The sequence below is a fragment of the Petaurus breviceps genome, unplaced genomic scaffold (assembly GCF_028583685.1).
Source record: "Petaurus breviceps papuanus isolate PSGF00001 unplaced genomic scaffold, PetGlider_PUasm1.0 90845, whole genome shotgun sequence".
In the NCBI taxonomy this organism is placed as follows: Eukaryota; Metazoa; Chordata; class Mammalia; order Diprotodontia; family Petauridae; genus Petaurus; species Petaurus breviceps.
In genome coordinates this window covers 7,056,516-7,082,434 of record NW_027187359.1, presented here as the reverse complement: position 1 = coordinate 7,082,434, position 25,919 = coordinate 7,056,516, and the positions used below count along the sequence as shown (strand labels likewise).

The window sequence follows — 25,919 nt, the reverse complement described above, 5'->3', positions numbered from 1 at the left end:
ACTGATAATATTCATTCGATTGAAATGGGTTGGATTCAATTCAGTCTAGAGGTAGGTACTAGGTGACCCCTGGAAAGCCCTTTTAACCTCATGGGCCTATAGCCCTAAGCTTTAAACAGCTAGTTCCATTTGTGATTTAGGGAAGGTTCACCAGAACCAATGCTTCTGTTCTCAAGAGCCTGATAAACTTGGGAACCAAAAATATCTGGTCCTCGTCACTCTTGGCCCCTTTATTCTTCATCCCAGACAGAATAGGCAGTAAGTGGAATGGAACATCACCATGGTAACCAGGCCAATCAGTGACCATACACTGGAGAGAGAAGGTTCCCACTAGGATGTGGGGTGCTAGAGTTCTGACTTCAGGCAGAGAGAAAAACAGCAAGAGATAGCATGGGTCAGTGTATAAGGCACCCCATGAGCTGGGAGGAATTGGAGGAATATCAGGTGGGTAGGGCTGGTAATGTTAGCCCTTGGACCACCTCCATTTCACATGCCCAAAGTTCTAAAAAAATGGTAGCAAAGGAAAGATAAGTCTTGCCCATGCTTCTGATGCTTCATTGTTGTTTCAGATCAGCAGTTCTCAAAGTATCATCTGGGGACCTCTGGGCATACCTAAGACCCTTTCAGGGGGTCTGCAAAGACAAAACTATTTTTACAATAATACTTAGACATTTTAATTGTTTTAGATATATCCCACATAAAAGCTTTTTGGAGGATCCTCAATAATTTTTAAGAGTGTAAAGGGTTCTAGGACCAAAAAGTTTTAGAACTACTAATCTAGAATAGATCAATCCCTTCAGTCCTGCCCCTCCCCTTTCCCATCCTCTTCACCTAGTACTTAAGGCTCTCACAGTCTTGTCCTGATCCTTGCATCCAGTCCTTGGTTTTGTCTCATATCATTCAGTCCTTAGTACTCTCTTTAAAAAGGAGCCTGTCCCATTTCCAAGAGACTCCTAAATAATTATGTGAGAAAATAAGCTGATGATTGCAACTCTACTTCCTGCCCAGGACATTATGTGACTTGGGTCCAATTGATGTTTCTGTTTTCCCTTTTGTAAAATGGGAATCTGGTCCTTCCCTCCATGATTCCTGGGATCCCATGACTCTGAGGTTGATGGCTCTATGGTTAATTGCAGGCGCTGACTTTTCTGACCAGGAATGAGATCTTATGGTAAGTGGATTCCCCATCCATTCTCAGAACAGATGCTTAGTTTGGGAGGACGCTCACAGTCCTTAGTCCTGGTTGATATGAATTGGTTCACTTGTCCCCATCTTCACCTTCTGTCTACTCAGGTTGTTGACCAAGGTCAGAGTAAGAGAGTCAGCAAACATCTATTAAGCATTGACTACGTACCAGGCACTGGGCTAAGTTCTAGGGATACAAAGAAAGAAAAGATAGTCCCTGCCTTCTAGGAGCTCACAATCTAATGGGGGAAAGATGACACGTAAAAATCAGTTGCAAAGTGGTGCAGGAGGGCCAGGGGACATGATGAAGAACTGCATCCTAGATGGGAGATAATCTGAGGAGGCTAGAGCTACACAGCTGTTTTCATCTTGTAGAATAATGAGTTTCTGGAGAACATGAAACGCAGGAGAGCCTGTCTAGTCTCCCAGCTAACCCCCCTCTCAGGTTTCCAGCTTGGGTGCTGACCTTCTTGTTCCAGTGGCCAACCTGGTTCCTACAGCTTTCCTGCCTTTGACCACCTATATGGTTTGCTCGTTGCCAGACACATTACCCTATTACCTGCTTGTGCCCTGGCCTTAGGCTACTCACCTGGTTCTAGATGCCCAAGGTATCCCTTGATTCCCAGCTCCTTTACTGGATCTGATACATGTCTTCCTCCTCTAATGTACTCCCAAATTGTTTGTAGTCTTGACTCTGTAACTCACACAGACCAACCCATATGCTAACTGCTACTCAGTTTCCCTGAGCTGAACCAGAGTGCCCAGCTGGCCCATGGCTTCCACCAAGGTCTACAGCAGGGGTATCAAACAAACAGAAACAGAACCATTAAGCCATACATAAAGATGCGTGTTAGATGCATATTGACTTAAAAAACCACATACTAACATTACCTTTGTTCTATTGAATTTTTATTTGTTTTGTTAAATATTTTCCAATCACTTTTTAATTGCTGTTCTTGCTGCCTGGCAGTATGCTTTACACTTCTGGTCTACACAATCTCTAGGTTGTTGGTCTGGGTCAAGAGGTGCTGAGACAACATCCATGGTGACAACAGGTTGATGAACTGCTGGATAGATGAGAAAGAATGATGGAATAACATTTAATTTTGTGTTATGATATTTCATAGAGTACAGGTCTGGAGTCAGGAAGACCTGAGTTCAAATCTGACCTCAGATACTTACTATCTGTGTGACCCTGGGCAAGTCAATGTTTGCCTCTGTTTCCTCATCTATAAAATGAACTGGAGAAGGAAATGGCAAACTACTCCAGTATCTTTGCCAAGAAAACCTCAAATGGGGACACAGAGCATTGGACACAACTGAAAATGACTGAACAACAATTAGAGATAAAAGAGATCTTGGAAATAACCTTGTTCAACCATCTCACAGATGAAAACTAAGGGCCAGATAAGATAAGTGACTTGTCTAAGCCAGAGAGCAAGTGAGTGTCAAGTGGGGCTCAAATCCAGGTCTCCTAACTCCTTGTTTCTGTATTCTTTCTATCATACCATGAGATGATGTGTATCAGTAGTTCTATGGCCTGGGGTCAGAGGAGCCAATTCAGCAAAGTCCTTGGGAAGAGACACAGCTGAAGTCACCCCGGCAGCTGCCTCTAGGTATCTGCTACTTTCTAAACTAAAGCATGTAGGCTTCCCTGATCAAGATTGTCTTCATTGGCCAATTTCTATGGATTTATAGGGCTCTTGTTGTCCATGTGCTTTGAAAAGGACATCTCCAAGCAGGGAGGCCAGAGGATATCTGAACACCTTGGAGTCTTGGGACCTGGAACACCAGGTTCCTCCTCATCACTACCGTTACCACCTAAAGCATGGCTTTAGAGTGTGGTAGTGTAGAGAGTGCTAGACTGGGGATCAAGAAGATCTGAGTTCAAAACCCACCCCTGCCACTTACTGACTGTGAGAGCCTGGGATGTCACTTGGCCTCTCTGAGCTTTAGTTTCCTCACTGGAAAATAAGTGGGTTGGATTAGGTAGTCTCCAAGGTACTTTCCAGCTTTAAATCTGGGACCCTATGGTCAGAGAGACACCTGAGTCCCTTGGCCTTCCTGCATTCAGTTCAAATGAATTCAATTCAAGTATTTCTTAAACATACTATGAACCAGGTGCTATGCTAAAGCTCAGAATATAAGAAAATAAAAGAGTCCTTGTCCTCAGGAATTTTACTCTTTTTTTTGGATACTGATTCTATTTCCTCAGCCCAGAAAATGATTTTTCATTTTATCTCCATGCATTTATCCAGGAGGACCCTTTCTGCTTTTTAGAATTCTTTTCTTACTGCAAAGCCCAGATTTGGTATTTCCTGTTCTATGGAGACTTCCTTGATCCCCTCAGATGAAAGTTTTTTTTTCCTTTATAAACTTTTCTAGAGTACTTTGCAACTTTTTTTGTTTCCATTTTTCTTTTCCCTGTGGTATACATATCTGTGTATAAATCGCATCCTCTCCCTTCCCCTCTGTCGCCCTACCTCTGTCCTGTCCTGGTAGCTAATAGCTAACATTAAGGTTTGCAAAGCACTTTAGCTATATGATGTCATTTTCTCCTGCAGCTAACACTGTACCATAGAATCTAATACCTAGCATGTCATCTTATACTTAGAAGGTACTTAATAAAAAAAAATTCAAGGAAATGTCTTGTCCCTGTTCTTTAAGGTATTTCGTATGTGTCAGTCAGTTAGGATTTGAACCCAGGTTTTCCCAACTCTAATGATAGCCTCTTAATCCATTTCACTGTGTATGCTTCTGTAATTATATTTATTACCAGAGCAAGAAAGATCTAAGAATACTTATGCAGTGGTGAAAGGGTTCTTTGTTGCAGGGAGCTGGGCCTGGGAGCTGGAAGCTAATTAGGGCTTGAGCATATCAGAGGAGATTGTGGGTAGGGAGGCTACTGGGAGAAGAGTAGGAACTCTTGGTTATGGCCTGTTTCCCCCTGTCTGAGAGCAAGAAGTGGAGGAAAGCTACCGTCTGTGGCTGCTTGATTGATAATCAGTCTGGCTGGGTGAGCTTTTAAGTTGTTGGGACTTTGGATTCCATTAGCAATGACTACAGACCTCCATTTAGAATCCATTGATCCATATTTGTACACACAGAAGGATGTCTTATGGCAGGAGAGATGCATGCATCGTGTTCAATCCTCAGATATAAGGGCCTTCTCAGACATCTGGGAAATCACATTGTTTGGGTCAGGGCCCCATGACATAGTAGGGCTCAGGAGGCCTTGTCAGAAAGGCAATATGGTGCTACAGAAAGAGTCCTGGATTTGGAATGAAAGGATCTGTGTTCTTATTTGGACTTTGATATTTACTTAACTGTGTGACTTTAGATGAGTAACTTAACCCCTCTAGTCCTCATTTTTTTTCATCTGTAAAATGAAGAGACTGGGTAAGGTGAACTACTAAGGTACTTAGAAGATATATTTTTCTTTCCTTCATCATTTGTTTAGTTTCAATATTCATTAAAAAAAATTCTTTGAGTTCCAAATTCTCTCCCTCCCCCATTCATTGAGAAGGCAAGCAATACAATATCCATTATACATGTGAAGTCATGTAAAACTTATTTCTGTATTAGCCATGATGAAAGAAAGAAAGAAAGAAAGAAAGAAAGAAAGAAAGAAAGAAAGAAAGAAAGAAAGAAAGAAAGAAAGAAAGAAGGAAGGAAGGAAGAAAAGAAGGAAGAAAAGGAAGGAAGGAAGGAAGAAAGAAAGGAAGGAAGTAAGGAAGAAGGAAAAAAGAAGGAAAGGAAGAAGGAAAGAAAGAAAAGAAGAAGGAAAGACAAGTAAGAGCACCGGCTCCAGTGTCAGGGATGACCTGGGATCGAATCCGGGCTCAGACACTTAGCACCCACCCAGAAACACCTGGCCATGTAACCTTGAGCAAGTTACTTAACCCCAATTGCTTAGGGGTGGCCAGGTGGCTCAGCAAGTAACAGCACTGGCTCCAGTGTCAGGATGACCTGGGGATCAAATCCGGGCTCAGATACTTAGCATCACACCCAGAAAATAACTGGCTATGTAACCTTGAGCAAGTTACTTTAACCCCGATTGCTTTAAAAAAAAATTTTTTTAAAAAAGAAGGAAAGGAAGGAAGGAAGGAAGAAAGAAAGAGAGAGAAAAAGAAAGAGAAAATCTGCATTCAGAGTTATCAGTTCTCTCTTTGGAGATGAATATCATTTTTCGTCATGAGTCTTTTGGAATTGTCTTGGATCATTGCATTGACTAGAGCAGTTAAGTCTTTCACAGCTGAACATCATTACAATATTACTGTTACTACATACAATGGTCTCCTGGTTCTACTTATTTCACTTTGCACCAATTCATTTTTGTTTTTCCACCCCCACTTCATCATTTCTTTAGCACAATAGTATTCCATCACAAACATATACCATGTTCAGCCAATTGATGAACATTCCTTCGATTTCCAATTCTTTGCCATACTTGGCAAATTTAAAATGATGATCCCTAAGAACTGAGGAGCCCTGCTGAGGCTATGACACTTATCATCACCCAAACTCTTTGGTGTTCTTTGTGTCCAAGACCTCAGGAAGCTTTCAGACTAGGCCAGTGCATGAGACATCTCCAGTGACTAACAGGGGAACACAAATACAGATGTGCAAAGAAGCAACCCAGGTACCCCAGACCCTATGGAACTAGCAACTAAGTCTACCCAGGGAGGTCACAAATATGGCTCTCCGGCTCTCTCCTTTTAGTGCTATTAGTTTTGAAGTCACAGAATAAATCTGACTTTGGGAATTTCAGGCTAAAGATTGGGGGCCTCCCTGCTTTTGGCCTCAGAAAGGCCTTGGTGGGCCTATTGGCAGCAAGACTGTCTTCTTGCTCCAACAGTTCAACTCTGTTCCTTCCCTGACTGTACAGCTGCTTCAGTGCTAGAGAGGGCTTCAGGGTTGGTTTTAAGAGGCCCGATACCCATGAACCTGGTTTCAAGCTAGGAGGAGGGGAAGGTTACTGAAAAAGTTGTTGCTGATGTTTTATATCCCTCCCATTAATTGACTTGCACAAGAACCCAGAGCTACTAAATAGAAAGGCTAGGACTCAAATCCAAGTTTCTTAATGCTTAGGCCATTGTCCCACTATACACCCTGCAAGGAGATGAAGTGGTTTTAAGGTTTGTTGAGGAGAGGTGCCAGTAGGGTAGTCAGTTTGGAGATGTCCTGTGGAGTGGTGGTGGGAGAGAACAGGTATTATTCATTAAGCACCATGTGCTAGATCTTGTGCTAAGCACTTTACAATATAATTTCATTTGATCTTCACAACAACCCTTGGAGGTAGGTAATATTATTATTCCTATTTACCAGCTGAGAAAATTGAGGCAGAAAGCAGTTAAGTAACTTACCCAGGGTCACACAGCTAGTAAATGCCTGAGGCTGGATTTGAACTCAGGTCTTCCTGACTCCAGGACCAGCATTGTAATCACTTCATCACCTAGCTGCCTGCCAGTTCCAGGAAGCTGGATATGTAGAATTGAAGTTTGGGAGAGAAATATATAATAAAGTAGAGAAGGTATGGAACCGGGAGTTTAGAGACTGGGTTTCCAGCTTCTAGCTCTCTTTTTGTGTGACTTTGGATCTATCTTAACTTCAATGAATTTATTTATCTTCAAAATGAGAACACTATTTCACAGAGTTTTTGTGAGGAAAATCATGTTATGAGTTAGATAAATTCTATTTAAATTGTTATCATTTCTTGTTGTGCATCTCATTCTTGTCATCTTCAATGGCATTCAGATAGAAAAAGTCCTGGGGCAAATTTCTTTTCAGCTATTATTCCTTTATGTGTAAAGTCTGGTAGACTACCAGTGATTGGCAATGTTTAGTGAGAGTAAGATGCTAACCATCTTCCCAGCCTCTTATTGGTTAATCATATACCAATCAATTCATGACGCCCCCCCTTAACTAAAACCATTCGCCTTCACTCTGGAAACCACTGATCTGCACGGTCACAAGAAGGCCAACACAACAAAGACTGTAAGTTGGATCAAATGTGAGACAGATAATAACATACCATTAATATAATAAACAATAAAACAGTTATGTCGAGGGAGTTGACTTCATAGCTTCTCTATGAAGCTGGAAAGGAAGAGCAGATAAGATCGATAAATATTGGCTCAATAACTATTGACTTCCTAGTACCACACAAATTACCAGCAAAGTATTTTATCAGCTTCTCACAAATAAGACTGACTCAACTTTCTTAATAGAAGACCCGACATATTTACAACTATAAAATGCCAGTGATCTGTCTTACTCTGGGCCAATTATTTGCTCATATACTTTATATAAAGCATTCACAGCTCATGTCGCTAAAAAAAAATGTATAAATACTTAGAAGAAAACAACATATTGACTGAAAAGCAAGAAGGGGGAATCAAAAAGCTCCAGGGTTTCAAAAATTTGGCAAATTGAATAAGCCTCCACACACTGTCACTTTTATATGGTCTTTGTTAATGATTTCAAAGCCTTTGGCTCAGTTCAGTGCTCATAGATTATTTGTGTACTGTTGTTGTTTGTTGTTGTTCAGTTGTGTCTGGCTTTTTGTGACCTCGTGGACCATAGCAACACCAGGTCTTTCTATCTAGCTGCCATTATCTCCTGAAGTCTGTTCAAGTTCATGTTCATTGCTTCCGTAACACTCTCTATTCACCAAAGGCATATTTAGGATAATTCTAGTAGCAAACAGTGTGTAAGGGATGACATGTAATTTTTTTCTTGTGTGATTTTCTTTTACTTAATCACTATATTTTGAAGACTTTTCATTTTATGAAGTTTAGAAATTGTGACTATTTCATATGATTCTAAAAAACTGTGGTATTTATTGGAAACATTGTTCTTTTTATTAATTTGTTATTAATATGTGTTATTTTTAGATGATTGTGGGCAACAGTTTCATCTATGATAATGGTTCATTTCCTATACAGGTTATTTGTTGAATTTTCATTGATATTTTGAGGTATGTATTTTGTAATATGGGGAATAAATGCTGGTTAGTTGGTTGCTTAATTGGTCATCAATTAGGTTATGAAAAATAGTGAGCCCCTGATGTATCATTCTAGTCACTAGCTTGTATTTTTTTCAGGCATTCGGTAGATGTTGAATCTTCCTCCTCTAGGTCCTTCTATTTTTACAGCTTTTCATTCTATGTAGTTTGGAGATTATAATTATTTAGTATAGCAACATCTATTAAAGCATGATTTACTACATTATTAATATACATTATTATTGAAACATTGTGATTAATTATAGCTTTGATGAATCTCAGTTCCTCATCTGTAAAATGGGAATAATAATCCCTGTCTACCTCACAGGATGAGTGTGAGGTTTCAAGTGAGTTTTGAAAGCATTTTGTAAATTGAATAAATGTAAGGGAAGCTAGATGACACAGTGAATGGAGCACAGGGTCTGGAGTCAGGACGACTTGATTCCAAATCCAAGCTCAGACACTAACTGTGTGATCCTGGGCAAGTCACTTAACTCTGTTTGACTTGGTTTCCTCATCTGTAAAATGAGTTGGAGAAGGAAATGATAAACTACTCCAGGATCTTTGCTGAGAAAACCCCAAATAAGATCATGGAGTGTTGGACACGATTGAAAAATGACTGAACAACAAAAAGAATTGTTACTTAAAAAGCTTTCCTTCTTAGAATTCTTCCCTTTTTGTAACATAGTAATGAATATACAGGAGGCATTTGGAAAACAACCTGCAGATCAATTAACTGATCTCAGTTTGTGGGGCATAAATCTTCCCTAAGGAGTCCCTAAATTGCATTGAATGTAATTTTTTCCATTGAACAGCTTTTGGTGATGTTTCATTGCCTACAAGATAATATCATATTCCTTAGTCTCAAACTTAAGACCCTGAACAAACCTCCTATCTATTTTTCTAGCCTGATTTCTTATTCATCTTTCTTGAACTCTGCATTCCAGTCAAATGGCCTCCTACTCCCTAAACCCACCTCCCCATCATTTTCCTTGTCCTTTTGCACAGGCTGTTCCCCATGCCTGGTATGCCCTCTTTTCTCATGACCACCTCTTAGAATCCTTGTCTTCCTTCAGGACTCAGATGAAGTACCATATCTATGAAGGCTTCCCTGATACCCTAAGGCATTCATGTTGCCTCCTGCCTCAGTTTTTCTTACACTATAGTTATCCACTCTCTTTGCCCTGGCCCCACAGGGGAATGTAAGCTCCTTGAGGGCAGTATCTGGTTCATTTCTCTCTCTGTCTTTGACTCGCTATGTCTCTCTGTCTCTTAAAAGCTAGGCTCAGGACCTTGCACACAACAAGTATTTATTGAATGTTTGTTGAATTGAATTTGTTGGTGGTTTTTGGACAGAAATAAGCTTCTAAAGGTCTGGGAACATTTAGAGAAATCCTTCTGTTCCTCAATGGAACAGGCTGATCTTGCAGCTGAGTGATGAAGAGATAGAGATTTTCTGGGACTTGGCTTAAGATTCCAGATGTTGAACTGACAGTGATGCTTGAGAGGCAGAGTCTCCAGTAACTCCCCCTTCCATTTCTTTTCTTCAGCATTCATGATACCTTCTGCAAGCTGTGTCCCAGAGGCAAGTACTACAAGGAGGCCACCCTGACCATGGATCAAATCAGCTCCTTGCCAGCCTTGCGGGTGAGTGGGGGGACCCTGGGTCAGGTCCCTCTGACCTGCTTGGAGAAGACAGCTCTGAAGATGATGAAACTCTCTCAGGGCAGACAAGTATCTGCATTTATAGGGTGAGACTCTGCACAGTTAAATGAACAAAGTCTTCTTGATATACTGCTCCTTGCCTCTGAATTCAGGGGGAATTTATTCTTTTGATGAACATTTATTGAGTGCTTATGATGTGCAGAGCTGGGGATACAAATATGGCTTCAACCCAAACCCTTCTCTCAAGGAGCTTGTGCCTTGCAAAGGCAAGTGCCTTGCCCTTGGGCCATTCGATTTATATGTATTAGTGGCAGAATTTGCACCCCAGATTGCATTTTTAAATTGTTAAGATACCAGTTGGGGAGTAGTGTAGCACAATGGAAGGATCGTTTAGTATGGAGTTGTAGGACTTGTATCTGAATTCTGGGTCTACCATTTAAGACTTGTGTAGCCCTGGGTAAGTCATTTCCCCTCTCTGGACCTCAGTTTCCTTATCTGTAAAATGAAAGGGTTGGACTAGATGACCCCCAAATTTCCTTTCAGCTCTAGGTCTGTGATCCTAAATCCAAATGATAAACTAAGCTTCTTGGGGGCAGGGGCTATTTAATTTTTTCTTCGTATCCCAGGCACCTGGGCAGCGAGGTGGTGCAGTGGGTAGAGTACCAGCTCTGGAGTCAGGAGGACACGAGTTCAAATCCTTCCTCAGATACTAGCTGTATGACACTGGGCAAGTCACTTAACCCTGTTTGCCTCAGTTTCCTCATTTATAAAATGAGCTGGAGAAGAAAATGGCAAACCACTTCAGTATCTTTGCCAAGAAAACCCCACACGGGGTCATGAAGAATTGGACAGGACTGAAAACAACTGAACAACAACAAATCCCAAACACACACCATAGGAAAGTTCCTAGCACTTTCCACCACCCCAACCCCCACCCTGGTCTAAAGCTGTGATTCCGTTTATGTAAGGGACTCCCACAGAGGATGCCAATGAGCAGTGATACTGAATTGGTCCCCTTCAAAAATGAAGGACAAACAACAGTATAAGAGAGATGCTCTGGAGGCATAGATGGGTTTAAGTGACTTATTCAGTGATATAGCCAATCTGGGTAAGAAATAGGGGCTTGACTGTGAGGTCTTCCTAACTACAAAGTTAACTCTTTATCCATATACCATACTATCCATCTTGCACATAGTAAATAATGATGATAATGATGATGATGAGAACTAGAGTTTATATAGCACTTTAAGGCTTGCAAAGAGTTTTACAAATATTGCATTTGATCTTCACAACAAATCTGAGAGGTGTTATTATGATCACCATTTTACAGATGAGGAAACTGAGGCAAACAGAGACGAATTAACTTGCCTCAGGTCACACAGCTAGTAAATATCTAAAGCTGGATTTGAATCTGACTCCAGGTCCAGTACCCTATTGACTAGACCATCTAGCTGCCTCTTAATAAATGTTAGTGTAGCATGGAGTGTATTATGTGTGGCTCTCAGGCAAGGCATCTCTAATATCTTCTACCCCGACTCTCCTCCAAGGGAGACTTTAATTCCTGCAAGGAGGGGAAGCAGAAATTTGGGGCAACAAATCTGCTCTCCTTAAAGAGAGGAGGTTCCAGGCTAGATTATTTCTATCTGCTTCCTTAAATTTTATGAGTTTAGGGTATATGATCTTTAGGTTCAAGTTAAATTCCTGATCACTATTTCTAAAAGAGGAAAGGAGGACCCCAGACTTTATATCCACGACTTAACTTCCTTCTCACCAAATACCAGTTCCACAATGAACACACATAGTAAATAGCAAAGAAACACACTTATCCAAGTAGAGAGCAAAACAAAAATCAGAGAAAGTATACATATGAGACTATATAGCAGCTAGTAGAGTGAGGGAGCTCTCTCATCAGGAACAAGGTAACTCACCTCAACCAAGAAAGAGAATCCCAGGTCTGACTCTAGGGGAAATGCCCAGAAATCTCTAGCGTAGTAATCTGGGGACAGGGCCATGATGGAGATTGCCAACAGCTCTCATGTCAGCCTCTTCCTAGAAGTCTTTTTCTTCCTTTGGTAACCTGCAGAGGGAGTGACATTGAGTACCTTCTCTCTCAAAGTGGAAGCCAAATACAGCTGAAGTCACTTAAGAGCCCAAAGAGACTGAAAAGGCCAGATCTCTTCTCCTTAACTCTTGCTGACTCTACCCCACCTCTCATGCAGGCACGGGGTATAGAACTCCACCAGTGAGGATACAGTCCCATACCAATAGAGTTTGAGATTCAGGTTACATTCAGATATTACCTCCAGATAGAGAGCTGATGGAGTCAGAGTGCAGATTAAAGTACTTTTTCTTTTCTGCCTTTTTTTTACATAGCTAATGCAGGATTCTGTTTTGCTTGGTTATTCATATTTGTAATAGGTTTTGTTTTTCTTGACATCTTGATGGGTGGGGGAAGGAAGAAGAGGTAGGAAGGAGAGAATTCTAAACTGAAAATAAAATTAAGTTGAATTTTAAAAATAAATATTAGGTTATTTATAATGTAAGAGGGTTTTTCCTCAAACCCTCAACCCTGATTTATACTGTATAACTTAACAACCTTCTCTGTACCTTGATAGTGTTATCAAGTGGGAACATCTTTCTGATGCATTTCATGCTAAACAAATCAAAGTAGTAAATTAAATTTAGGCAAAATCCTTAATCAATTTGAGACTGAAGTGTTTTTGAGCTATCAGATGAAATAAGACAGTCATAAAGGAATTTTATTGTGATTGGTTGAAAGAAGTAGGGCCTGCATATATCAGAGAAAGGATTCAGGTTGGAATTTAGTCAATTTTTGGGAGACCTTTGGGAAAGCAGCCTTTGCCAAAGAACAAGATTTGGACTTCCCATCAGAGCTAACTAGTAGCTCCCAGAAAAACAGTGAAGCCAAGGACAAACTAGACGCATCAAAGAAAGACAGCTTTAGGGGATGTGACCTCCTCAGAGTTGAGAGAAGTATAGCTATCAGCTCTATAAAGGCACTGACACTTGGAGCCTATCAGAGAAAGAGATCACAGAGAAGCTTCAGTGCACCATAGGGAAACTTCATGAGGACTACATAAAGAGAGACAGATAGATAAAAACATTTATTAAGTTCCAAGGACTGTGTAAAGCAGTGGAGGTGAAAATACAAGGAAGCAAAGTATTCCATTCCCTCAAAGAACTAACTTTCTAATTTGTTGTTGTTCAGTTGTTTTTTATGAAGTATATAGAAGTGCTGGAATTGGGAGGGAGCAGGTTTGATATGGTGTAGACATGGAAGTGGTCTATAGGCCTGGTTAAAAGTGAGATAAGGCAAAAAGAAAAGGGAAGAAAAAAGGATATTCATCCAATTAGGATCTGGGAGTTCCCATTTTGCCATTAAGTTTAGGTTCTCCTGGACTCTGTCATATTTTGGGGAGAGTGTGTTCCAGACCTTTAGGGTAAGCTTTTTGCACCCTAAAGGTCTGTTCTTACTATACCACATTATTAAAGACCCTTTTCTCAAAATTAAGTATTTGACTGGCTGATAATCAATGGGGAACACATCAGATATGGGCTCATAACCTAATACTTGAAAACCACATCTAGTCTCTCAGGATTATTCCTAGAACCCTGAGGGGAGAAATAATGAGACACTCTTTGGAGACTCACCTACCAGTAATAGTGGGAGCTGGGCTGGAGTGCTCTGAGATAGGAGCTACACTCCCTAGGGGTCTCTAGAATCTTCTTGAGCACCAAGAACCAGTGATGAAAGGTGTAAACAAGACTTTTACTTTACTTTTTTTTTTTTTTAACAAAGACACTTACTTTCTTGTAAGTGATGTAAGGGGAAGGAACATAGCACAGCTTTGGAAGTGATAAGTCCTTCAGGTGTCTAGTGTACTCCTATTTCCCAAGGTGATAGTTTCTGGAGCTTCTCACGCCTGGAAAGTTTTAATGGACTTGCTGGCTCTCAGTATGAGTCAGCAGTGTGATGTGGACTGCCAAAAAAGCTAATGCGCTCTCAGACTTCAATAATGGAAATATAATACCCAGAATGAGGGAGGTCATAGTCCTGTTGGATTTTGTCCTGGTTAGACCACATCTAGGATGCTGTACTATGTTTGAGGACACTAACAAACTATAGTGTATTTAGCAGGAGGTAAACAGTATTGGGGGGAGGAGGTTCTTTAAAACCACATCATACAAAGATACATTGGAGAAATTAGGGGATTTTAGCTTGAAGAAGAGACTGGGGAAAGGGAAGAGCTTGAATCATCAGAGCCCTAATGTTAACTATGGCAGACAGATATAGTAGGTACAAAAATTCATTGCATGTATTCTTTTTTTTTTGTTTTTTTCTTTTCTTTTCTTTTCTTTTCTTTTCTTTTAATTCTTTAATTTATTAATTTGTTTGTTTCCTTTTAATTTACAGGATTCAATTCCACAATTCCTTGAATTTCACATTTTGTCCCCCTCCCTCCCCCTCCCCCCCATGGCGTCTTATAATCAAGTATAGGATCTGTAGATACTTTCACATTATACAATGGTCAGGTTATAAGGATGGATTGTACCAGCTGGGATGAAAAATGGTATAGAGGACATAAAATCAAATAAGAGAACAAAAAAAGATCAGGTATTTTGCATTGCATGTATTCTTTAAGAATCTCTATTGCAGGGGTTAGCTAAGTGTTTCTGTAAAGGAACAGATAGTAAATGTTTTGGACTTTGAAAGCCAAGAAGCAAAATCAAAGCTATTATGTAGGTACTTATATAACAAGAGAAAAAAACATATTTCCACAGAATTTTTATTAATGAAATTCAAAATATAATAATAATAATCCTATTGATAATAATAATAATTGAGTATACTTTTTACACATCATTTTTCTTTTATTTTGGAATAACACTTTGATTAAGTGGGATTCAAAGACAGTGTTTCCTAATAGCAAAATTCATTAAAATTGTTCATCTGTTAATGCTGATATGTAATAAGACTTTGTGTAATGAATGTAATGAAATTGTCTTTTTACATAGATGGGTACTGCCAGATATTGATATCAGTCCACAAGCATATGATTTTAACTGAGTATATTTTTCACTTGGAAGGCATTTATATATTTCCATAATTCTATAATTCTGGTCTTGATATTTTCCTTTTAGCATGTCATTACATTACAGATGAATTGCTTCAAATTCAAGGTTATGATGAAAGCTCTTTAATTGTAGTTAACTGGATTTTGAAATATGGACATTTCTTTTGCATTTGTATTGAGAACTGAAAAAAACTGTTGGAACTGTAGTTTGAGCTTGGAAAATAAATCCACTGTAAATTTGTATGGGAATGGAGGTCTTGTTTCTTTTTTTAACTTTTGACAGCTTGAGAAGTGTATAAAGCAGCTTGACATAACTTGTAACTGACACAGTAGGTAGGCACTGTAGTGAAAATAAATAAAATGTTGCAGTTCAGGATTAGGTGTACCCCTCCATATGCTGCTGAGTTATAACTGCATCACTGTGATTTGTAATGCACTGAGCAGCACCACGTATGGTCTCTTTTGCCACTACTCAGCTCTGCCATTGTAGGATGAAAGCACCCATAGATAATACATAAAAGAATGCATGTGGCTGTGTTCCAACAAAACTTTATTTATGGACACAAACTAGAATTTCATGTAAATTTCACTTGTTGTGAAATAATACTCTTATTTTGATTTTTTTCAACTGTTAAAAATGTAAAAAACTATTCTTAGCTTGCAAGTTATACAAAAATAGACAGTGGGCCTGATTTAGTCCGCGAGCCATAACTTGCCAACCTTTGCTCTGTAGTAACTAGCCTCCCTTTTAAGCAACTGAATTTTTATTAGTTACTTATTCTATATTGAGAGGTAGGTATGGTGGGTGGACAGCGTGGTACACCTTGAAGTCAGGAAGAGCTAGATTCAAGTCTTATCTTTGAGGCATACTGGATACAATCCTAGGGAAGTCACAAAGTTTCCGTGCTCAATGACTCTCTGTGACTATAACTCGTAGATAAGGTGCTGACCTACATTCATGGAAGAAGTTTCCTCACCAGGGAATTCCCTATACCATGAAAATCATAGATCCAGTTCCTATTCCTATTCCCACTTATGAATTACAACATTGATTTGATGGTCTGTTTTTCTGCAGCTTGCCCCCAGTTATATTTTGTGATACTTGCCTTGGGTACCATTCAAAGCACGATTATCATCTCCAAATATTTGAAGGTCTGTCATTCAGACAAAGGATTTGGCTTGTTTTGCTTAAGCCTGAGTGGGTGGTTGGGACAGGCATAGAGGTGGTAAAAGTGTAAAAGTTACAAGGAGGAGGACTTAGGCTCAGCACAAGGAAAATTCTCCTAACAGTGAGCGTTGTCCAAAAATGGAATGTACTGCAGTGAGTGATCAGTTTCCCATCACTGAATATCTCCAGGCAAAGGCTGAATGAGCAACTGGGAATATTGCTGATGGGATTCATCTCTTCCAACACTCTCTGTGATTCTATGACTTCTACTGACAGCCAACTCTGCTTCACAAGTGGCCAGCTCCATTTATTGAACTTTTCTCCTATCCACTCTTCAATAACCCCTGTGGCATACCCAGTCTCTGACTAATCTTCAGTTTCTCCCCCTCTATTAGTGATTTCCCCACTGCCTAAAACAAGCCTATGTGTCCTCCATCCTCAAAAACCCTCACTTGCTCCATCCATTCTTGTTAATGGTGGTCCTGTATCTCTCCTTTTTATGACTAAACTCCTTGGGAAAGCCATTTACAATGGGTGTCTCTACTTCCTTTCCTTTCACTCTCGTCTTAACTCTCTACAATCTGCCTTCTGACTTCATCATTCAACTGTGATTGCTCTCCCCAAAGTTCCTAACAATTTCCTAATTCCAAATCTGATGACTTTTTCTTAATCCCTCTCCATCTCGACCTCTCTGCAGGCTTTAACATTGGTGATCACCATCTTGTCCTTGATAATGCTCTTATCTCTAGATTTTCATGACACTACTCTCTCCTGGTTCTCCTCCTACCTGAAAGGTCACTCCTGCTCAGGTTACTTTGTTAGATCTTTAAGTCAGGCTAGCTAATTGGGTGTCCCCCAAGACTCTGTCCTTGGCTTTCTCCAACAAATACTTTGCTTGACATGCAAAGTCCTTTATAACCTGGTTCCTCTTCTTTCTTTTTCAGTCGTCTTATTCTTTACACGTCCTACATACTCTGGAATGCAATGACACTGGCCTCCTTACTCTTCCTTGATTTCTGACATCATCTCCCAATTCTAGGCATTTTCACTGGCTGTCCCCTATGACTGGTATTCTGTTCCTCCTCATCTCTACCTCCTGTCCTCCCTGGCTTCCTTCATGTCCCAGTTAAAATCCTACCTTCTACAAAGAAGTCTCTCCTTTTCTCCTTAACACCAACACTTTCCCTCAATTGGTTTCTCCGATTTATCCCCTATCTAGCTTGATTGTACATGACTGCACATTGTCTCTTACTAGACTGTGAGCTCCTAAAGCATAGGGACTCTTCTTGCTTTTCCTTGTATTTTCAGCACCAAGTGTTAAGACACAATGCCTAACACATAGTAGGCATTTAATAACTGCTTGTTGACTGACATTCTTCATAAAGCCTTCCTGGATTCCCCCAAGTTGAGTGATATCTCTTTTTTGAGAACTCTTATTGCCCTTTCTTTGCTCTCTTAAGCACTTATTTTATTTACTTTTACATTATAATTAGGTATGGGTCCTAGATTGTAACAAATATGTCAGTTAGCTTTGCATCCCTCAGACCACCTAGCACAGTGCTTAAGAGCTCAATAAATGTTTGTTGAACTGCATTAGGAAAATTGAAATCTGCCTTCTTGTAGCATCCATCCATTGGATGCACCCTCTGCAGCCTCTGCAGCCACATAGAATAAGTCCAATCCCTCTTACATTTGACAGGCCTTCAAATATTAGATTCAACCCATCCTTCCATCCTGTTGAAATCTTCCTGGACCCTGATTTTATCAATAAATATGTTATCTATCCTTCCAAGCTTGGTGACATTGAAAATTTGATAAGCACATCGTCTACATTTTAATTCAAGTCACTAGTGAAAATGTTGACTGAAATAGGCCTGTGGACAGAAGCATAAGACTAAAGACCTCCCTGCAACTCAGAAATGGAAAGAAGCAATGCTTTTGTCAGCATCAACTGAGGCCCAGCTAAAGAAGTCTTTGCCTTAGGCAGTAAGTTCCAGGGAGTTTCTTGAAGCCACACAGAGGTCACACTGGTAGTAAATAGCATGCCAGGAATTGCACTCATCTCTTCTGAGTCTGAACCTAGCATGCCTTCTGCATCATCATCCTGCTCATTCAATTAATTAAAATGCAACTTGCTGCATTGTCATCTAGCCCACATTTGTCTGTCTTGTCCACAAGGGTATCAGGGAAGGACAAAGATACCCAGATCTACCAGTCAAACAGTATCAAAAAAGGGAACAACTGTCATGACTGGTTTAGAGTGAATCCACGCTGGCTCTGAGTGATCCCCACTTCATTTACTTTTAAATTACCCACTGAATAGGAGCAGGAATGACATGATGGAAAGAGTACTGGATTTGGACTCAGAGAACATAGGTCAAAACCTAGTCCTGCCATTTACTACTTATGTGACCTTGTGTCACTTAGTTTCTCTGGGCTTTAAGTTCTTCATCTGTAAAATAAGGGTGTTGGAGGGCCGGCCAGGTAGCACCAGTAAGAGCACCAGGTCCAGTGTCGGGATGACCTGGGGATCAAATCCGGGTTCAGATACTTAGCACCACACCCAGAAATAACTGGCTGTGTAACCTTGAGCAAGTTACTTAACCCTGATTGCTTTAAAAAAAAAAATAAGGGTGTTGGATCAAATGATCTCTAAAGTCCCTTCAGCTCTAATATTCTGTAATTGTATAAGTCACCTCATCTAGACACTTGACTGGCACTAGGTGAAATCTGTCTTCCTGTTTTTCTTTGGTTTAAATCCTTCTTACTGGTGTTTTTACTATTAGTTCAGTCTAAGGTTCATTGTCCATAATGGAGGAGAGGAACCAATTATGAGCCAAATAGCTTAGCTTTCTCTTCTGTTGGCACAACACCATAAACTCTCTTTTGAACTAATGCTGTATTAATTTGACATTGTATGTACATCTGTGTATTTCCTCAATTTAAATTAGGATCTCAGGGACAATCTTGGAATCATTTAAAAATTTGAGTCATGTAGACTTTTTATCTTGGGGTTATCCTATCTTTTCCTTGTTCTTCATGTTATATTAATAGTCATACCTTGGGCTTCACGGCATTCCCTTGTGGGTTCCAGCTGCCAGATAGACAGGTGTCCTTCATTTCTGCATCTGACAGATGGAATATAATTTTAAATTCCATGTGATTTAACACCTAGAGAAAATTCATAGGGTTCGCATGAGGTTTCAAAGATCTTCACATCAGAGACTTTTTAGTGCCACTAAGGGAATGGATAAGCTTGGGAGAATTTCTCCTTTCTTCATCTCATTGCCCCGACTCAGACAATCAGGATAACTTCATTATCTGACACCACCAAATATATTTTGTCACCAACTCTTCTAGCAAGCACATGGCCCCAAGCGCTCAGAGAATCAGTAGTTTTATTTACAGGTCAAAAGAAACAGACAGCTCCCACCGAGCTCCACAAAGAATGCTGCCTGACCATGAGTGGCCCTCCCCCGGAAGCCTGGAGAACCTCAGTCATTTTCAGTATTACCTTGAGTCGGGTTCAGGTCTTCCTCTAGTGATCTAATTGCCTTCAGTTCTCAAAATGAGGCTCCCACTGAGGCTCACTCATCACCAGTGCTCGCCTTCACTGTTCTGTTGGCCATTTTGCAGATAGCTCATCTCTGCCTGCAGTTCCCTCTGTGGCTTCCAGCAGGCTGAGACAGATGTTGCTCTCCATATCACTGCCTCCTTCATTCCCTCCTTCTATATAGCATCACTTTGTCAGCAGATCTACAGCAAATGTGGTCAGTCATTCATTCCCCCCCCCCAATTGCTGCCTCTTGTGGCAGTCCCTTTAACCATCTCAGTAGTGAAATCTCTTCTCAGATCCCCATCTGGTTGCTCCAGAGGAGGGGCCCCAGAGCTCCACTGTTTCTCCCCGAGACATTTGTCATCCTTGCATCTAGTTCCAACACAATGCCAAACAAAGCACTCTGGTTTCTCTCTTGTACTACAGTTTTGTGGATTTCTTGCCTCATGGAAGTTTGCCCAGCAAACAAGAACACACAGCCTCTCTCATCTTCCAAATGGGACTCCATCTCCAAGGTTAGAGTGAATATCACAGTCCTATGCCCTCTTTCTCCCAGCACCCAGTCAGTGTACTTCCCACCTATGCCATTAGTATTAGGGAGTTTAAGGGCTCCCTAATACCTTCCCCCCTCCCAACTCTCCAACTCCAACTGCCCCTCTGGGACTAGCTCAAAAAGGTTATTCAAATTGCTTGGAGCTGCTTCTAGAGATGTCCAGGTAGGGGAAAAGTTAAGTACTCCCTTCTCCTTTCCCACCCCCTCCCCAAGGAGGAGAAAAATAAGTCCCCATATGGCTATTCTGGCTCTGCTTGCTGAAATGAGTTTTGTGGGAGTGAATATTTACATGGATTGAGAAATAAAAAACATTTATGGCCAGAATCCATGCCTATATAAAGTAGATAGATGTCTGGTTTAACAGGGAAGTCTTGGATTTTAACTTCCTATCTTTTAGGATCATGCAATTTTAGAGCTGGGAGGGAATTCGGGGGTCACTGAATCTATCTCTTCTTTTTGTAGGCAAGGAAAGTGAAGATTGAAGAAGCCAAGTGGGCTTGCTCAGGTTTGCTAGAGAAATATGTGGCAGAGAAATTATCAGAATCATATCTTATAAGTGCAGTAGCATTATTCTTTGCACCATACTGAGTTGCCTCCCCTCTGACACATCTTCAATTTCCCTTTAGCCCCTCATCGGTCCTTACCCCTTCCTTTTTCTCTTTCTCCCCCTTCTTCATTGAGAGCCATATTTATTCATCAAACACAGTTCTCACATTCCTCTATCCCAGGGACATTTTAGGGTTGGTGTCCTGAACAGTTCTCTTGATTACAATCATCTGTGGCCATGTCCACTTCCTATCTGGCTTCACCCTCTCTTCCTAGGCTGAAATTTATAATTTATAATCCTTAGTCCGATACTAAGGGCAAGTACCTGGAACAACCCCCCCACCCCCCCACCCCCACTCCTTTTGCTGTTGGTTCCACAGTTTTGCCCCCTCTGGTCTTCAGAGGCATTTCTGAAGTGTGGCCACTTCTGGGTTAGGCCCTGGGAAGCTTCCTAGCCTGGGTCAGGCCAGTGGAAGAATCAGTGTACCAATGTTTTAGTCTCTGCCATCTCTGGAAAGAGGCACGGCCCTTCCCCCAGTGCAGCCTGGAAGAGTTATGCATGACTCACCCTTTAAAATGATTGCAAGATTGCTCCTAGGATTTTAATTAAAAGTTGGGAAGTGCACAGATAAAGATACGATACCAGGTTAGCCAATGATGACACTGAAGGGCTTTCCTATTTTTCATTATGGTCTGCGAAGGAGAATGGAATTAGAGTCCTTTCCATTTCTGCCTGTAGCCCATGCCCTAGAGGTGGCATAGTGGGCCCACAGAGGAAGCAGAAACAAGGGCAGAAAGAGGATGAAGAGACCAGTGGGCTCAGAGCACATCAAAGAGGCTGGGAGCCAACAGGAGAAGGCAGAATGCGGCATAACAATGGCTAGCATTTACAGAGCAGTGTGCTGTTTTGGAGGGACGAAGGCAGTATCTCCTTTTCCTTCCATGTAGGGTGAGAAGATCTGGAGCTGGGAAGGGACCTTAGGGGGCATCTAGTTCAATTGCATCTCCAGATTAAGAAAAATATCACCAAATGGAGGCCCAGAGGAAGTGACTTTGCTGTTGCTCAGTTATGTCCAACTCTTCATGACCCCCTTTGGAGTTTTCTTAGTAAAAATACTGGAGTGGTTTGTCATTTCCTCCTCCAGCACATTTTATAGATGAGGAGACCAAGTCAAACAGTGTTAACTGACTTGCCCAGGGTCACACAGCTAGTAAGTGTCTAAGGCTGGATTTGAACCCAGGTCATCTGGACTTCAGGTCTGACAATCTATCCACTGCACCACCAACTGCCCAGCAAAATTGACTTAGAGTCCTAGATTCAGGACTGGAAGGGGACTTCAGAGGCCATTTAGTATTAATCCTTTACTTTACACATGAGGAAACTGAGACCCAAAGAGGTTATGACCTCCTGTCACACAGATAATAAATAGTTAAGTTGATATTTAAACCCAGGTCCTTGAACTCCAACCCAATGAAATATAAACTCCTTAAGGTTATGGATGATCATGTTTTTCTTTATGTGCTTCTAGCCCCTAACACAGTGCTTACCATTCAGTAGGTGCTTAATAAATGCTTGCTGAATTGAATCTTAACAAAAAACATTTGTGAATCTTCTAAAAGTATTTTCCCATTATTCTGATCATAGATCTAGAGTTAGAAGGGTCCTTAGAGTCCATCTCATAAAAATGTTTCATTTTACAGAGGAAGAAATTGAATCCCCCAAAGGATGTATAATTATGAGTTCAGAGGAACTGAAATTCATCAATTTAGAAGTCATCAGGTCCAATTTTTTCATTGTACAGATGGGGAAACTGAGGCCCAGAGGGGTTAGGTGACTTAACCAAGGTCACACAGACTGTCATGTGACAGAGGCAAGATACACCATACCTCACTATCAGCTTCCCTCTAAATAGTGGCTTCTTAATCTTTTTGTGCATCACCTGCCCTTTTGACAAGCTGGTGATGTCTGTGGAACTTTTCCAGAATAATATTTTTAAATGCATAAAGTAAAAGATATGAGATTGCAAGGGAAAACAATTATATTGATATACAGATATCAAAACATATATATTTTATAAAACACAAGTTGACAGATCCCAGACTAAAAGGATCCATAAAGTGCATTACCCAATGCTCCCTCTAACCCTAAACATGTTCTCTCCCACCTGGAAAATACATATTAGGGGTGGCTAGGTGGTACAGTGAATAGAGCACCAGCCCTGGAGTCAGGAGGACCTGAGTTCAAATCTGGCCTCAGACACTTAACACCTATTAGCTGTGTGACCTTGGGCAAGTCACTTAACCCCAATTGCCCTGCCTTCCCCCCTCCAAAAAGCAAACCAAACCAAAAAAAAAAACAATGAAAGAAAATGCATATTATTCAATATTATTCTATGTTCAGTGCTGTTTACAGTGGGCAAGAGGTAAGTGACATGTAGACAGCCTAGTTCATGCTCTGGTAGACTTACAGTGTAATTATTGTGCTATTACTTGTGTACTAAAATACAAGGGGATGAAGAAAGTCTATTACCCAGACTATGAATATTCAAGTAGACAGCAACCCATGGGGCTCATTTATCATTTATATCTTGGTCAGACCCTACAAATCAATGATGAGTTTGGCCCAGAACTAGACCCAAAAAGAGAGTAGACTATATCACCCTTGGGAAACTGAGAATTCTTTTAATGACCCCAAACTTCGCCCTAGCTTATCTTTTAAATTATTTTATATTCTTCTGGGAATACAGTATGACTGTGAGCCATGGAACACCAATGTCACCAAAGAGTCAATGTTGAGGATCACACAAGGGCAATGGAAAGGGCACATGGTGGGCATGAGCAGGCTTCAATGCATTATGAATGAAGAATTATCAAGGAGAAGCGGCACAAAGAATGTCACCATAGAAAGTAAGTGAGTGAAAGAAAAGAGAGGCTGATCGTGAAAGATACAGCCCAGAGACAGCACTATAGATATTCTCACAACGTCAAGGGAATGCTTGAAGAAGCCCAGGCATGCTGCTGTTGTTTTTGTTCGTCCTTCATTTTCAGAGAAGACCAATGACATCATGGAGTGATATCTTGACTTGCACATGAATTGAATTTAAGTGAGACAGTCGCACAACATTGTCGGCCTTATTCTCTCTTCCAGAATCATCAAAGTCCAGTGGCAGGACAAGAATCAGGATGACTGGTGATGGCCTGGGATGCAGTGGATGACCTTGGCATCTTCAATGTCTAACTAAGCTCTAAGCACTCCATAGCACTTGCTTCCGCTGCCTTCATGGCAATTGGGACAAATTGTTCTCATCTGCCTATTTCACATGCTTGAGTAGACATACACCTAAGTCATTGACAAGTTTTTTAGTTACCTTCAACCTGGTTTAGCAAAGACAGTTCTATTGGGGTATAGTTGCTGTATGTGCTACAGCTTCTTGGAGTCACAGGTGAGGGTCGGGTGAAAGGTAGATCCCCTATAGCAAATTTATGGAAAGACACAAATAATCATATAGAATAGGTAGTCTTGGATGGGTTGCTGGATGGATCTGCATTGTTGGATGGAATACTAACATGAACGTATGAATGAGTGAGTGAGTGAGTGAGTGAATGAATGAATGAAAAAGGAATACATGCTTACTATAATACCAGGAACTGTGGTAATCACTGTTGCTATTGTAATTTGGGAAACAACCCATATAGGGGAAGTGATGGCCAGGAAAGGGAGTTTTAGTCTTAGTCCAAGGGATGGTGAATTGATCCATTGGAAAATCTTTTGAAACACCTTTTTCTAGAAGCAAAGTAGTGTTGATAAGATTACTATGCCCAAGAAATAGAAAGTAGAGGGAGGAACACATGGCTGATGGATGTGAAGCATAGGCCAGTCTTGGGATTGCTAGATACAGTGGGTGAGGCAAGTTTGTCCTCATTCACTCAATCATCAGCCAACACTACTTAGTCCCAGAGCAAGAACTCCACAGTTGAGTGAATTGATTCACTGGGGACATGGCTTCTGGAAGATGAATCTAGAGGCTGGAATTTCAGGTCAGAAAAAGCACCACTTCTCCTTGGTAATTCCTCATTTGCAATGCATTGAAGCCTTCTCATGCCCACTATGTGCCCACTCCATTGCCCTTGTGCGATCCTCAATATTGATTCTTTAGTGACATTGGTGTTCCATGACTCACAGCCATACAGCACTGCCAGAAGAATGCAAAATAATTTAAAAGATGGGTCTTTGTTTTAGGGAGAAGTTTGGGATCATTAAAAGAATTCTCAGTTTCCCAAGGACAACTGCAGCAAGATAGACTGGAGTGGATGAATACTTGTGATGTGATCACAGGACTATGGGAGTATTGTTCTATCATCAAAACTCAAATTTTCTCAGCTTAGTGAACTCCCAGCATAGTTTTGTTCAGTTGTTTCGAGTCTTTGTGACCCTATTTGAGGTTTTCTTGGCAAAGATACTGAAGTGGCTTGCCATTTCCTTCTCAAACTCATTTTAGAGATGAGGAAACTGAGGCAAACAAGGTTAAGTGACTTGCCCAAGATCATACAGCTAGTATGTGTCTAAGGTCAAATCTGAACTCCAGTTCGTCTGATTCCAGGCCTGTGTGATAGTAATGGCAATTAAAGATTCCCCTGTATTGGCTTGGTTTTCAAATTGATTGTATTAAAACCCAGAGCTTGTTAATCCCACCTGTGGGATGGACTTTTTGATGTGAAAAGAAAGTCCTGACTGGGAGGAGCTGGTGACGTAGATTTGGAGAGACAAGAGAGAGGCGGAAGTTCTTTTTGGAAGCAGCACCTTGTGTAGGGGGAGAGACTAAGAGATTGCTGGTGGCCGCTTTGAATTGCCCTGGACTTTTGAGACCTGCCCCCTGAGCTGCCAAGGACTGAGGAGACATGGCTGTTTTGCTGGTACTTTGTCTGTCTGTTTTGATGTTATTTTGCCAGATTTGTCCACTGGTGAAAGACTGTCCTGTTGAAGAAGTCCTGGAACCTGGCATTTGGTTAAGAAGGCCTGAGACTGTCCTGCAGACAGAGAGTGAATACTGTCCACTGGTGAGGGACAGTACCGAGAGTGAATACTGTCCACTGGTGAAGGACAGTGCTGTTGTTGCAGGGGTCTGGGAGCCTTTCTGTTGGTT

At 40.9% G+C, this 25,919-nt stretch overlaps 1 protein-coding gene across 1 annotated transcript in view; it reads left to right on the top strand.

Moving 5' to 3' along the window:
* Positions 1-390: 390 nt before the first annotated feature.
* CIB4 (calcium and integrin binding family member 4) overlaps positions 391-25,919 on the top strand; it is an 87,105-nt gene continuing 61,576 nt past the window's right edge. Inside the window, exons 1-3 of the mRNA XM_069072286.1 lie at positions 391-444; positions 1,137-1,171; positions 9,742-9,838. Coding sequence (XP_068928387.1) covers positions 391-444; positions 1,137-1,171; positions 9,742-9,838 — 186 coding nt within the window. The remainder of the gene's footprint in view (positions 445-1,136; positions 1,172-9,741; positions 9,839-25,919) is intronic.